Source organism: Aethina tumida, chromosome 1 (assembly GCF_024364675.1).
Source record: "Aethina tumida isolate Nest 87 chromosome 1, icAetTumi1.1, whole genome shotgun sequence".
NCBI lineage: Eukaryota > Metazoa > Arthropoda > Insecta > Coleoptera > Nitidulidae > Aethina > Aethina tumida.
In genome coordinates, this window is record NC_065435.1 from 79,517,886 (window position 1) to 79,531,092 (window position 13,207).

A 13,207-nucleotide genomic window follows, 5' to 3' on the forward strand; every position below is an offset into this window, starting at 1 on the left:
ATAATATATATTGTTAATAACAACTAATAAACAAGCTTGTTAATAATATGTAAATACATTATTTAAATAGGATTTTGTATATTATTCAAAACATAAAATATCCTGTTTAACATAAATATTAATTTTTATTAAATCATATTAAAATTTATAAATACCCTATATTTTGAAATTGACATGTTCGGAAATTTTTAAACTACTCCTAATTTCATCTTTGAACTACTTTTAACTGCATCTTATTGACTTGACAGCTTTGTGACAGTCGAACTTTTTGTAAATATGAGAACGTCAAAGTAACAAAATTATATTTTTTCCCAAATTATGATGGGTTTATTCATTTTTATAAGTACTTTATTAATTATTTATTTTACAATAACATGGTACACATTTATCTAACATTTATTTCAATAATTAACCTCTATTTTATAGGATTTTGCCTCATATATTTTCAAGAATCATTGAACGAAAATACAAAGTTTTTACTAGAATAGCAAGAATTAATATACCATATTTCAAATTATGTGATATTCAAATATCAAAAAACGGATTTACAATCGTAAGTTACTTTATAAATAACATTCAGTATCTAGCAAGACACTATTGATCGAACCTAAAAATTTTAGCACATAGATGAGATAGGTATTAAAAGTAGTTTTCTAAACTCAGAACTGACAAAGTTAATTACATTGGTTGTGAAAGATGTGAGAATCAACAAGGACATTAGCTTGAACGAGTTTGAAAATGTAGACAACACTAACAGTGAACAAAAAATTCCAATAGATTTTAGAAATAGGAAAGTACCACATTTTATTAATACTTTTGCACAAGTAAGTCTAAATCTGTACACAATTTCATTTCAAAAATTTTGAGACTACAAAATTTGTAGTTTATGGCTGTACACATTTACAACATATCAGCTATGTTGCTTAGATCCCAAACACCTGGTTGTTTGATACATGCAACAGCCAGCGAATTACATTTAGATGGCAGCATCCTAAAGAATGCAAAATCGCTACTAGTAACACTGAATCTGCTCGAAGCTTCTGCGAAAGTTTTGCGCCATGCCGAAAATCAAACGGAAGAGACTAAATTAGCTGAATTCAGTTTCAGAATATCAACCGAAGCGATATTGGTTGCACAAGGACCACTGTCTGTTGAAGTAAGAGACACATGAGGGGATAATTTGTGTTGTTCAACTAGAGCTTGTTACAGAAACTTGATGTGAGCATGTCGCATACTAATGCTGTGATCAATGATGGATTTTATGGGATGACCCATCAGGGTAATGTTAGGAAAAATGCGCCAGTTTCTTGCAGGACTCAGGATGATGATAATATTATACAGAGGATCTTGCCTATCATTCCAAAGGTAGATAAATACTATCTAAGTTTTATGTTATCTTATTTATTTATCTAGTTATCTTGGCAAATTTTAAAATAAATGAAACAAAAATTCATGGTTTTTTAAATGCAAATTTTAGAACTGCTCGTTACATATCGACGACACGTCAGTAAAAGGGGTGAGAGAAAACGGTCAGATTGAATACAATTCCTCTCTGAAAAAACTAAATTTGTACTACAGACCAGTTTCCAAAGAGAATAAACTGGGTGATAAAACCTTTAATTTTACCATGGCGGATTTGCAATTAAAAAATAGTCGGGAAAATTTGATATTACTCAAACGATTAAACGTCGATGCTAAGGTAAAAAATGAAATAATCATGTTATTTACAGTCACTCATATGTTGTTTAATTCAGCTTAAAAACTATACGGTAAATCTGTATTTACAACTCAACACGTTATTGTTAACGTACAACCACGACGTGATTTATCGGTGGGTTTACTGTAACTTTCTAAAAAATCAACCCGTTCTAAACCTGCCAAAGAGGAAAGACAGTTTGGCTATCCTGGAAACAATGACCAAAACTAACGGCAATTCCGCCTTGGAGAGCATCATGAAGAAACTAGTTGTTAACATGTGTGCAGAATTTTATCAGGTTTCCGCCATGGCCAAATTGAACGACGACCACCAATCTTCAGTAGGTTTCAACCGAGTCCGATTGATTTTAGAACAGGATAAAGCAAAAAGAGGCTCCGAATATGGTTATTCATTAATAAATCTTCTATTGCACGACCATCACTGGCAAATGGAGTACCTCATTGAATCGTTGTGGTGGAGCTTTCAAAATTGGAGCGAGGATTCGAACGTCTCTCCTAAAATGCATGTTTGGGGCACTCCAGTTTATTTGGAACGCGGACTGATTAAAGTACATAGTCGTGGTGAAAACGATGTTATAGTAGCCTCCTTTTTAGATAAACTGCAATTGGAATGGTCCTTGGATATGGCAGAATTTGTAGTGCTGGCAATAAAGTGAGTTGTTCAATTTTGAGGATTTTGTAATGAGCATGAGTTTCAGGAGTACCAAGGAGTACTGCGTCAATTTTGGGAGAAAGCCAGAAAAAAGAACTAGAAATAAAGACAAGTTCCTGTTTTCGGTTAATTTGGAAATCACTGAGTTTGATTGTTTTATGCAGTCTCAAAATAATGGTAAGATTTTTCCCTCGGGTAATGTTTTGGTATTTATAAATCTAATTTTTAGAATATTTTGTGACACGTTTGAACAAAGTTTCAATGGAGAACACAGTAGACAGAACATTCCTCGAGTGCGAGGAATTTAAACTGTTTAATGTCCAAAACAACGGAGCTTATTATACCTGTATCAGAACCGAAGATATTTCCAACTATAAAATTTTTGTGAAAACGGTACAGTTAGAACTTTTGAACGAAAATCACTGCAAAATAATATCAGTAAATTTCTTGGAGAAAATATATGTATTTTGGTCGACGAACTTCCACATGAAATCATTATTGTTGGTGAAAGATATAAAAGAGTTATTACTAGCTGTGAAACGAGAGTTGGGAATAAAATCTGCCAAAAACGAAGACAGCGTTAACAGAGTGATTGGATGCAACATATCTGGGAATTTAGACTTTCACATTGAGATTTCTCCCCAACACAACGCAAAAATCGCTATTGGTAATAGAGAAATATCTCTCTCGTCGTGCCTCTTAATTTTGTTACTCGTTCATTTTAGAACAACTGGAGTATTTTAATAGTCTCGCTGATACGAAATTGCTTCTGAACAAAGTGACAAAAATCGCGTTGGACGGTGCGGAAATCTTCACCTTCACCAAAATCGCTGCTTGCAGAGTAAAAGATAACGAACTGGTGAGAAGTGAACGATTGGATGCGGACAATTTCCAACTCCTTTGGAATCGAACGTGGGTTGTTTCCATTGATCAGTTCAGAGCAGTCTTTCCTTACGAACACGACTACGCTGAGGCGGTACAAAATCAATTCGTTTCTGTGTTTAAGTGGTTGAAAATCGTGCACGGTGTAAAAAAGAATCCGTTCACTAATGACAGTCCGCTCCCCAGTGATTTGCTAATTAACGTAAGGGTTTTGGATGTACTATGGAACTTGATTAAATCGTTTCGTTTTAGATTAAAGAATTTTTGTTCGAAATGAGCGATGACCCGTTCGAGGTAAAGTTGCGGGACAACTTCGAACTACTGATGGATGAATTTAACGAGAGCATCAAGAGACATGAGATGCTTAAACGAAAAGTACACAGTACAAAAATTTTAACGAAATAATTTATCTTAACGGAATATTTTAAATTGTAGATTGAAGAGATGAGCAAAACTCGCCTGCATTTGCCGTCAGGAAAACTCGAAGAATTGTATGCACAATTAAGAAAGAAGAACTCCGAAATCTACATTCAAAGATCGAAGCAAATGCAATCGGCTTCTCCGGCCAGGACAAGTCTGTTTGCTTGGAAAATGACGAATGTCGAAATAATGGTACTACTTCGAATACATATTACTAAATGTGTATGTTTTTGTAAATTTCCCTTTAGTCGTTGGCAGATCCTTCCATTCATGGGACCGACAACGTGATTAGAATAATGAGGGAAATCGATTCGGAGTCGCCTTGGCCCGAAGAACCGATGGAATTTTCTACCTTGTGGTGTCGTGTCGTTTCCTTCAAGTGTGAGGTGTGGAAAATCCAGCTGAGAGATTTTCAACAGCCTCTCCTCGACATCAAACAGTGTCTGATCTGTGGAGTTTTATGTGGCGCCGAGCAAGTTGCACCGAAAAGAGGTAAGGTTAGATGAAAGGTGTATTAACACATTTTTGATGCTGGTCAGTATAGACATGTACTTTATTGATCAACGGTCATTTATCCTGGGATAATCGATTGTATCATTTCTGCGATTTCGCCGAACGATCCAAATAGACCGAGAACGAAATCTATAAGAGTGTCCACTAAGCCGTCCATCATTCCCTCTCCCATTGACATTTTTTGGACATTCGCAATGCCCGTTTTGCGTCCCTAAAAAGTAAAATAATAAACAATGGTACATACAATAAGGTAGTTATAATTGAAAGGCGTTTCACAAAAACTCTACTCTGTATTTATTTATTTATTTATTTTATTTTATTCACATGTGTGCAATTATTTTTTGTTGCATTATAAATTCATCATATTTACTCTCATTATTTATTGTCGTCGCATTTTACTTTTAGGGTACGAAGCACCTTGGTAAAACTAAAAAAATGTCTTATATGTATTACCGTAATCATCAAATAATTATACTTACTTGTGAAGTAAATATTTCATGTATAAACACTAAATAAATATTAAAGTATTTAGTAAATTAGTTCGATATTATTGATTAGGTTTAAATGTGTTATGCATCTGCTGAAGCTTGTTAGCCAATTCCAAAGCGGCATTTAACGCTTGACCCAATTGTTGTGGGCTTGGCATTGGGATTTGTGCCGCTGTGTATCTAGATTTACCCTGTTAAAATAAAAAAATGTTTCGTTCACAACATTTAAATAGGTCAACAAATTTTTATAACATATTACTTACTGTTAATTATATTGTTAATTTTAATAATACACAACACAGAACTAACATATTATACAAAACAATTATTGTTAATTTCTTTAGTCACATTTTAGTACATAATATGTGTTTTAAAAATCTTACTTTTCTGTTTTGATTTCCATTTTGGCAGTCACATATTTCCAAAAGTATGAGGATGGTTACAAGTATCAAAAGAGCCGCCGAATATTTGCCCATTTTTCATCCGCCGCAGAACTAAAACACTGAAATTAAAAATGAAGTTGTTTGTGTTTTAAACAGCTAGATGTTTATCTAGTACAATAACAATAAAATGTTGCTGTTTTTGGCCTTGTCCATTTCAGGATGCCCATTAAATATCGTTTTTTAATGTGAGCATCACCATTTCAGTTTTTTATAATTATTGTATTAATATGTTATTGTAGTTGTACTAATTTATTTTATCAATAATTGCAGGAAGAATTGCTGCTAACGATTTGTTACATGTAGTTTATCATTTAAGTCGTGGACCACACAATGAGCAAGGCCAATTTGATTTGTTATAGAATTATATCATCATATTTCATATAATATTCGTTTTCTTATATTAACTTTTTACCACACAGAAAGTGTTGTGGTGACGGAAGATTTTGGTAACTTGTCATCATAATAAAATAAAAAAAAAGAAAAACGATTTGTTGCCCTAAAATTGTTATTAATCATTGTCTTTCTTAATTTGCAAAGTTTCTTTTAGCTACGAGGAACGTTATGGTAAATTTGGGCGAACCCTTCGAGCCTTTCATTGTGGAAAGAGGAATGCTACCCTTGAAGTTCTACCACGATTTTAATTGCGAAATCGAATCTTACAGTTACGCCTTCGGCCCTTGTTGGGAACCCGTAATCGCTCAATGTAACTTAAGTGAGTTTCAGTACATCAACCTGAAGATGTGATTACAATTAATGTAAATGTTAAAGGTTTTAACAAGATTTCGGCTCCTTCACGCGATCCTTCGCCCCCACTCCCATTCTGGGACAAAATGCGCTTGTTATTCCATGGCAGATTGACAATGGTGGTTCAACAGTTGACGGTTTTATTGCATGCTTCCCTAAATCCGTATAACACAACTGAAGAAATGGCTCTGACTTGGGAGAAAGTCGTGATGGACTGGACGAACGCCAAGTTCGTTTACAAGGGCGATCTGAATATATATGTCAGAACCGAGTCCAAATATGATGATGTGCAACTGTTGAAGCTGCCTAACTTAAAATTGATGCTGGGTATACAGTGGGTATGTTTAGGCGATCCGAACGATCATCACAATGTTATTTATTGCGCTCCCGATAGAGTTCCCGAGTATTCGAGCAATCAGGTAAGCTCTATCAGTGACTTGTTAACGATAATTTTACGGAACTTTTAGGAACATGATTCGTTTAGGGCGTTCAGGTCTCAAAATGTTAACTTGAGTATTGTATTGGAAACTAGGCCAGTATCAAATCAATCTCCGACCAATTCACCAATACTTTTACTCTATGGAAGTACTTTGAGATGGATTGAAAGTTTAAAATTAATTTTATCGGGTGTTACACGTCCCACCCGTCGCGGGAAGATTTTCAATAACCTAAGACCGAGAAAGATACAACTGAGTCGACATTACAAGAAGGTCCACTTGTTGATGGGCTTACACAAGTTCCAAGTATGTTACTGGATGTCGTTTTCCATGCAAAGGGGATGTGAACTATCTGGTGGCAGATTATCCTGTAGTTCAGGTAAATTAATTAAAACTTTCTGAAACATTTGTGAACATTTGTTCGTAGAACACACTTTGTCGTTGGTCTCCGTGGAAGATGGATTGAAACACCGCCCCAAGGCCGAATGGTCAATAGTTTACATGAATTCCGAACTGAACGATTCGGAAATTTGGCTGAAAAGCGCATTACAAGACGACACTGAATCTGAAGTCCTCTCGCCTCGGCAGCCGGTCGAAAAATACTTTTGTTTGTCCGTCGCCAAAGTTTCGTACGGTAGAGAGACGCACTTGCATAGCAGGGAACCGAACGTGGAAAGGAATAAGGACATACCCACGCACAGATTGGTGGTGTACGATTTACGTGGCGCTTGGACGAAAAGCAATCGTAACGTGGCCTTCGCATTATTTGATACTTTTATGAAAACGATGGTACATTATTACGTGTCTTATATTATCTTTGGATATTCGCGTTTAATATAAATTTTTACAGAGAATGAAAAAGAATTTGTCAACTGAAGCCCTTAAAGGATTCAGAAAGGATAACAACACGACTCCCTTAAAGAGACGAAACAACGATCCAACAAATACTCCTCCAAATGCATCTGTTCAAGTATAATTATCTGATTTTATAAAACTTCGGAATCTAATAAAATTCTCTCAGGCACTTCAGGCTTCTGCAACAGTTCCGGAAGTACCATCTCCTATCAGCAAATTACAATCAGGACACGCGGCCAACATGTTACAACAATTGATAGCTGAAGCCGACAACAAAGCTGTGGTTTATAGTGACGATTTGTCTGCACCTTCCCGCCAGCAACACTTGCAAGGTGTCCAGGCTTGCTCGCAGGACGATGTGCTGCATAAAAACTGGCAAAGTAAAAGCTGCATTAATTACCAATGACATTAGTGTACTGATATAATTATTTCAGTCGCCTTGGTGAATGCTCAGGTGCTGCTCAAAGGCTGTGAAACCAAAGGTTACGTGATATTGAGCGCGGCAAAGGCAGAGATAATCCAGAGGATACACAGACCGGCCTGGCGGGACCGAACTCTCGTCTCGAAAACAACGTGGACCGGCATTCTCGAATGCATGCAGTATTACGCCACCGTCAACCCCGGTGAAAATGATTCCGGCTACGACAACATTATGTGGTTGACGGTTGACAACATCCAGGAAAAGGAATCGGCGGAAATATCCGAGGTTTCGGAAGTCCCAAATATGGTGGGAAGCGGAGTGTCGGTAGGTGCTGTCGTCAGTGACACCGTCGGCCCTAGCAACGACCGACAGTTGCAAAGGATCGTCTCACGTTGTAAGTGCGAATTCTTCTACGCGGACTACGGAGACATTAGCGTGGATCCGGAGGCGGTCGGAGAGGTACCGCCGCCCCCTCAAGAAGAGGTCGGACCGTGGGATCGTCGAGATTCTGCCGTCGATGCTTTCACTGTTATGCATTACGACTTGGAAGTCTGCACTAACTCACTACAGGTATACCTGTACCTGTACGATATATTTTCCCCTGTTTTAATCCAATCATATTTTAGTATGCAATGCTCTTGGACATCGTGAATAACTTGTTATTATACGTTGAACCGCACAGAAAAGAAGCGCTGGAACGTCTGGCGAGGATGCGATTTCAGTTGCAACTGCACAGCGTCGAAGATCAGCGTAAACCTATTCAGGAGACCCAAAATCGCATCAGATCGACTCTCAGCAAATTGCGTAAACAAGAGCGTGATACTTATCTCGTGAATAAAGCTCTAGAAGAAAATCCTGACGATCCTGTCCTTAAACAGACCAGCGATCATCTAGATAAACAAATGTACGAGTGTAAGAAAGAATTAAATGCAATCAGCGAAGAATTGGATATGAGATTGTCGTGTTACAAAGAAAGTCAGTTGTTGGCTAACAGTCGTTTAGCGACGACAAGGAGCGATAAACCGTTGACTATAGTAAGAGCAAATGAAATTTGCTTCAAACATGCTCAGTGGAGACTGACCGAAGCCGATGGGCAAATCGGCATTGCAGATCTAGTTTTAAGTAATTTCTTGTAAGTAAATTGTTTATTAAGCCTGAGAGTCTAGTCTACAACATTAATATTCTTGCAGATATACCAAAAATTCAAAAAGTGATGATTCTGTTGAACATTTGCTAGAGTTAGGTTACTTACGCATGACAAACTTACTCCCTAATGAGATTTACAAAGAGGTGATATGTCCTACGGAAATTCAGTTTGACATGCCTATAGAACATAAGGTAACTTCTGCCAGTTAAACATAAAAAAATTTCTCAAAATGAATCATTCCGCCGACGAAAAAAACGAATTTCATTAATATTTATTATTTTAACTAAGCACTAACTCTTACCCAATAGGAAAGTGAATGATTTGGGTTCAAAATTAAAATCGTATTTGTCTGTATTTAACTAGTCAACTCGACAATATATGTTCTGTGTTTTTATAATTTTAGAAAGTACTAAGAATATTCTGCAGAGAAAAGCCTCCGGTTGGTGGAATATCTGTAAAAGAACACTTTGAAATTAACATGGTACCTCTGACAATTGGCTTGACAAAAAAATTCTACCACACCATGATGAAATTCTCTTTCCCAGAACGAGAAACCGAAACTATAGATTTCAATGATAGAGCCAGCGAAGATGGCGACAACGTTGAAATCAAAGGCAAGAAATTAAAACCCAACAGAAAACACAGGGACTCGAACTTCTATATTCATATCGACGACGTTGAGAAAATGAAGGAACGTGCGGAGAAGAATAAGCTGTTTGTTTACATAAAAATACCAGAGGTTCCGGTAAAAGTAAGTTACAAGGGTACCAAAGAAAAAAACTTAGAGGATTTGAGGGACGTTTCACTAGTCATACCTACGTTAGAGTATCACAACATGACGTGGACTTGGTTGGATCTACTTGTTGCCTTGAGAAATGATACAAAAAAAGTTATTTTAGGACAGGTAACATATCTATATAATTCTAATTTAACAAACATTTATGACATTATTTCACTGACTTGACACTTTCAGGCGATTAAACAAAAGTTGCAAATAAAAAGAAATACCGGTTCTTTGGATGAAAGTTCTACACCGCAAGAAGAAGACAAAGCTAGAATGTTATTTGGAGCACGTCATGTGAGTTGATAATTAATTAGTGGTCTTATTTACATGTATACAAACCTCTTATAATTTACAGGCTCCAGAGAATAAAAGTATTCGTAAAGGCGTTAGTGGCGTATTTAAATTCAGGAAATGACCAAGGTCGTATTTGTAATTATAATATGTGGTGGTACTAAATTAGACTAGATACATTAATTTATTTGACTGTCGTCTTTATTGTATTTATTTTTCAACTTCATTTGTGTAGTATTAACACCAAAGCATTGTTAAAAACTATTATAATCAAAATGTTAATGATGTTGATGTGCTTACAAAGTTGTATTTTATATATTTTTGCTTGAAATTTATTAAATAAAAAGTAAAATATTTAACAAACGTTTTCCTTCTTCCATAACTATTGGATATGGTATGATACCTACCACAATAATGTTTTTATATAAAAAAGAAAACAATTTTTTATTACTCATAGAGCTGTTTATTAATAATACCTAATTAATATGTATATAATTATTTATAAAGTTATTAACATTTTATGTGTTTATTTACTAATTCAACTAATGTCAATAAAATATGTACAAATTTATTTAACTATTTTCCCAATTCCCTAAAATTGACATAATCTTATACAACAGTAACTATTATTTACACAAAGGCGACTCTTGAGTCCGCCACTATTTTTTGAACAATTAACAGTCCTAAACCGTTCATTTTTTCTCATAAAAATATAATTATTTGTATGTATATCGTGTAAATTAAATAAGTATATAAATTATTTCATGTAAAAGTAAGTAATCAATTACATAAAAAAGCCTATTAAAGTTAGACCCTTAGACGAACAATTTTTACAGACCTAAAATAAATTATTGACAATAAGAAAAACAAAAAGATGATTTGCTACACATCTTTAACAATAAACAAAGTCCAACTTTCGCTGGTTAATAAAATTATGATCGACGAATACTGTTACGAAGAAAATATCCAGGAAGTTTATCATGATTGTTAAGATTTACATCATTCCAAACACACAGGCCGTGTAGTCAACTCCGAAATGACGAAATGACGCAATGACTAACCAAGAGATCTGAATGAAACTGACCGTCACAGCTTGTGTCAGAACCTCAACTAAAAATTAATTAGGTAACGAGTTGTAGGCCATTTTTTTTTTTAGAATAATCACACCCAGACACAATTTTACAAGCATTATCCATATCTGAGGCAAGATTATAGTATTAAGATAAGTTTAACCATTGGCCCCAGCAGTTTGAAAAATACATTTACAACTAGTATTATACACACAACGTTAGCAGAGTTTACAAAAACGGTCCGAGAGTGGACGTGTACTTTTGATTTCACTAGTGGCTAACGTCGTTTTTTCTGCAGCGGAAATCAATAACTAACCAGAAAAATTGACACGTAATTATTTTGATTATTATGTACAAATTGTTCTATGCAAACGTTGCTTTTTTATGGTGGTCCAACGTCCACAAAACTTTAGTGTTTAGTATGCCAAAAGTTGGTTTGGCCGTAAATTGTTAGAATTTCCACGCAATTTGATTATATTGCTGACATCATTACAAAAACAAACCGTTGCTTCGGGGCGATTTCCAAACAGTGTTTCGAGGAGATATGGAAGACCAAAACGAAACGATGATTTAAAATACTGTCTGGCGTTCTGGCATTTTCACAGCGCATATCACTATCGAGATAATGGAAGTATTTAATAATCAAACCAAATGTCTGTTAATTCTGATTGAAAACAATTCGTTAGAATGGAAGACTAAAAGACTAAAAACAATACAATAGAAAAATGTTGTAATCGTTCGAAACCGCCCCGTCAAAACTTACATAAGTACGGTAGATTTAATTCACCAATGCACCCTACTTAAAAATTTTGATAATTAATTTGCAAGAGAGCTGTAATCTCACGCATGCGTCTCACAATTTTCTCTATTCAGTCTAAATATTCTCAGTTTGTACACTCAATATTTACACAAACAAACAAAAACAAAATAAATTATTTCTTGTACAAAATTTACACAACTATACAGTGGGTAATGTGGTTAAAATTGTAAAAACATTAAAATCAAATCCAACAATATAAATCATAACAACGCACGCTTCTTGTTCTAAAGCACTGAATTAATATTTTTTGGCAGTACACAATGTTTTTCCCTTTAATAAAATATAAAACTTCGGCGTATTGTTTGTTTTCAGTATAATTACATTCATTAAAAAGTCGATTCCTAAATTATGTCCTAGTTATCACAATTTTTTTGTACACTTAAAATCATACACAAAAATTATACGAATTCGATTATGAGTTCATTCCAAATGATCAAATGAAAGTACAATGGATGGTGTTAATAAAATTTAATTTTTGACAAAGAAAATTTAAAGTTATATATATAGATAAATAAAACAACAAAAATCGGAGTTTGATCAACAAACAACCAGTAAGTATAAAAACAATAATTTTACATTTTACACACAATCCATTGTGTTTGTAACACGCAATATTGTTTTGTTGGTTAATTCAGTGGCTTCATTACAAGAGAGCGGCCGCCGTGTGGTAGAGCTGTACGAGCACCTGCATGTGAACGGGCAGACATGACAAACGGTCTTTCGTATTCGAATCGAGCGCCAACCAAGAGAGCGCATTGTAACCCTCCAGAACGTATCTAAAATAAACAAAATATAAATTGTAACGCACGTTTATTGTCTAAACAAACTACTCACCTTAAAACATCGGTGGTGAACTGCGAATCCAGTTGATGTGACGTGACCGTCGCGGACTGCTGAAACGGATCGTCCGAGTTCTGTTGCACGTTCGGACTGTGCAGGTGGAGCGCGTTCTTCAGGAAAGCGGGGCAGTTACCCTCCAGGTGCGGGCACGCCGACCAGAACCATCTCGGCATGCGACCGGTGGGGGCGGTCGAGACGAGATAACCAAGGGCCAATGGCTGTTGGAGCACGGTGCCGACCTCCTCCAGTGGTTCCACTCCTTTAGAATTCGGTCCGCCCGCGAACGGTGACCCTTGACGGCCACTACTGGGACCGCAAGTCGGACTTCCTGAAACCGAAAATGAGTTAATTTTATTGTCGAGATGGTTTTTAATGTAGTTTTGTTACCTGGGCCACCTTCTTCGCGGCGATCTTCACCAGTAGGACTTTGACCGCCCCAGAAGATATCGTTACCGAGGAACTCGTTCATGCCATCGATGCCGTCGGGCATGTCGTCATCGTTCAGCGCCCTCAGTATCTCGTAATCGTCCATTTCTGCCGTGATATGCGTCTCTTGGAAGGCCGTCTGCGACGATTGGGTCGTCGCGCTAGTCGGGAACACCAAGATATGGGTGCAACTTACATCTTGCGGTGTTTGCAGTTGGGAGTTCACCGACATTTGACTGAACCTAAACAAAACAACAC

The 13,207-nt window shown here is 36.1% G+C and overlaps 2 protein-coding genes and 1 long non-coding RNA gene across 6 annotated transcripts in view; 1 reads left to right on the forward strand and 2 right to left on the reverse strand.

Moving 5' to 3' along the window:
- Nucleotides 1–262: 262 nt before the first annotated feature.
- On the forward strand, nucleotides 263–10,364 carry LOC109598664 (protein KIAA0100). Its single transcript, XM_049961065.1, has 25 exons — nucleotides 263–377; nucleotides 427–553; nucleotides 621–824; nucleotides 884–1,156; nucleotides 1,210–1,365; nucleotides 1,478–1,699; nucleotides 1,755–2,368; nucleotides 2,415–2,545; nucleotides 2,598–3,035; nucleotides 3,094–3,452; nucleotides 3,503–3,625; nucleotides 3,686–3,862; nucleotides 3,919–4,162; nucleotides 5,662–5,826; nucleotides 5,883–6,277; nucleotides 6,326–6,674; nucleotides 6,723–7,084; nucleotides 7,146–7,265; nucleotides 7,317–7,530; nucleotides 7,585–8,141; nucleotides 8,198–8,703; nucleotides 8,762–8,909; nucleotides 9,122–9,622; nucleotides 9,692–9,796; nucleotides 9,858–10,364. Exons 1-25 carry the CDS (start codon nucleotides 319–321, stop codon nucleotides 9,915–9,917), a joined length of 6,609 nt encoding a protein of 2,202 aa, XP_049817022.1. The 5' UTR covers nucleotides 263–318; the 3' UTR covers nucleotides 9,918–10,364.
- LOC109598674 (uncharacterized) lies at nucleotides 4,454–5,600 on the reverse strand. Its single transcript, XR_002191502.2, has 4 exons — nucleotides 5,230–5,600; nucleotides 5,055–5,173; nucleotides 4,663–4,862; nucleotides 4,454–4,610 (listed from the first exon to the last, which is right to left on the reverse strand). It is a non-coding gene; the product is annotated as an uncharacterized LOC109598674 (long non-coding RNA).
- A 1,772-nt stretch (nucleotides 10,365–12,136) lies between the features above and the next one.
- LOC109598670 (mediator of RNA polymerase II transcription subunit 13) overlaps nucleotides 12,137–13,207 on the reverse strand; it is a 31,608-nt gene continuing 30,537 nt past the window's right edge. For all 4 annotated transcript variants that reach the window (XM_049961068.1, XM_049961067.1, XM_020014575.2 and 1 more), the window contains 3 exons: nucleotides 12,911–13,191; nucleotides 12,518–12,851; nucleotides 12,137–12,459 (listed from right to left, as the gene is read on the reverse strand). In XM_049961068.1, the coding sequence (XP_049817025.1) occupies nucleotides 12,327–12,459; nucleotides 12,518–12,851; nucleotides 12,911–13,191 (748 nt within the window). In that variant the 3' untranslated portion in view covers nucleotides 12,137–12,326. The remainder of the gene's footprint in view (nucleotides 12,460–12,517; nucleotides 12,852–12,910; nucleotides 13,192–13,207) is intronic.

Coding starts and splice junctions, on each gene's coding strand:
- LOC109598664 (XM_049961065.1), top strand. CDS start 319: ATGATGGGTTTATTCATTTTTATAAGTACTTTATTAATTATTTATTTT. Junction 3,036..3,093: donor CAACGCAAAAATCGCTATTG/GTAATAGAGAAA, acceptor CGTTCATTTTAG/AACAACTGGAGTATTTTAAT. Junction 7,531..7,584: donor GCTGCATAAAAACTGGCAAA/GTAAAAGCTGCA, acceptor TAATTATTTCAG/TCGCCTTGGTGAATGCTCAG.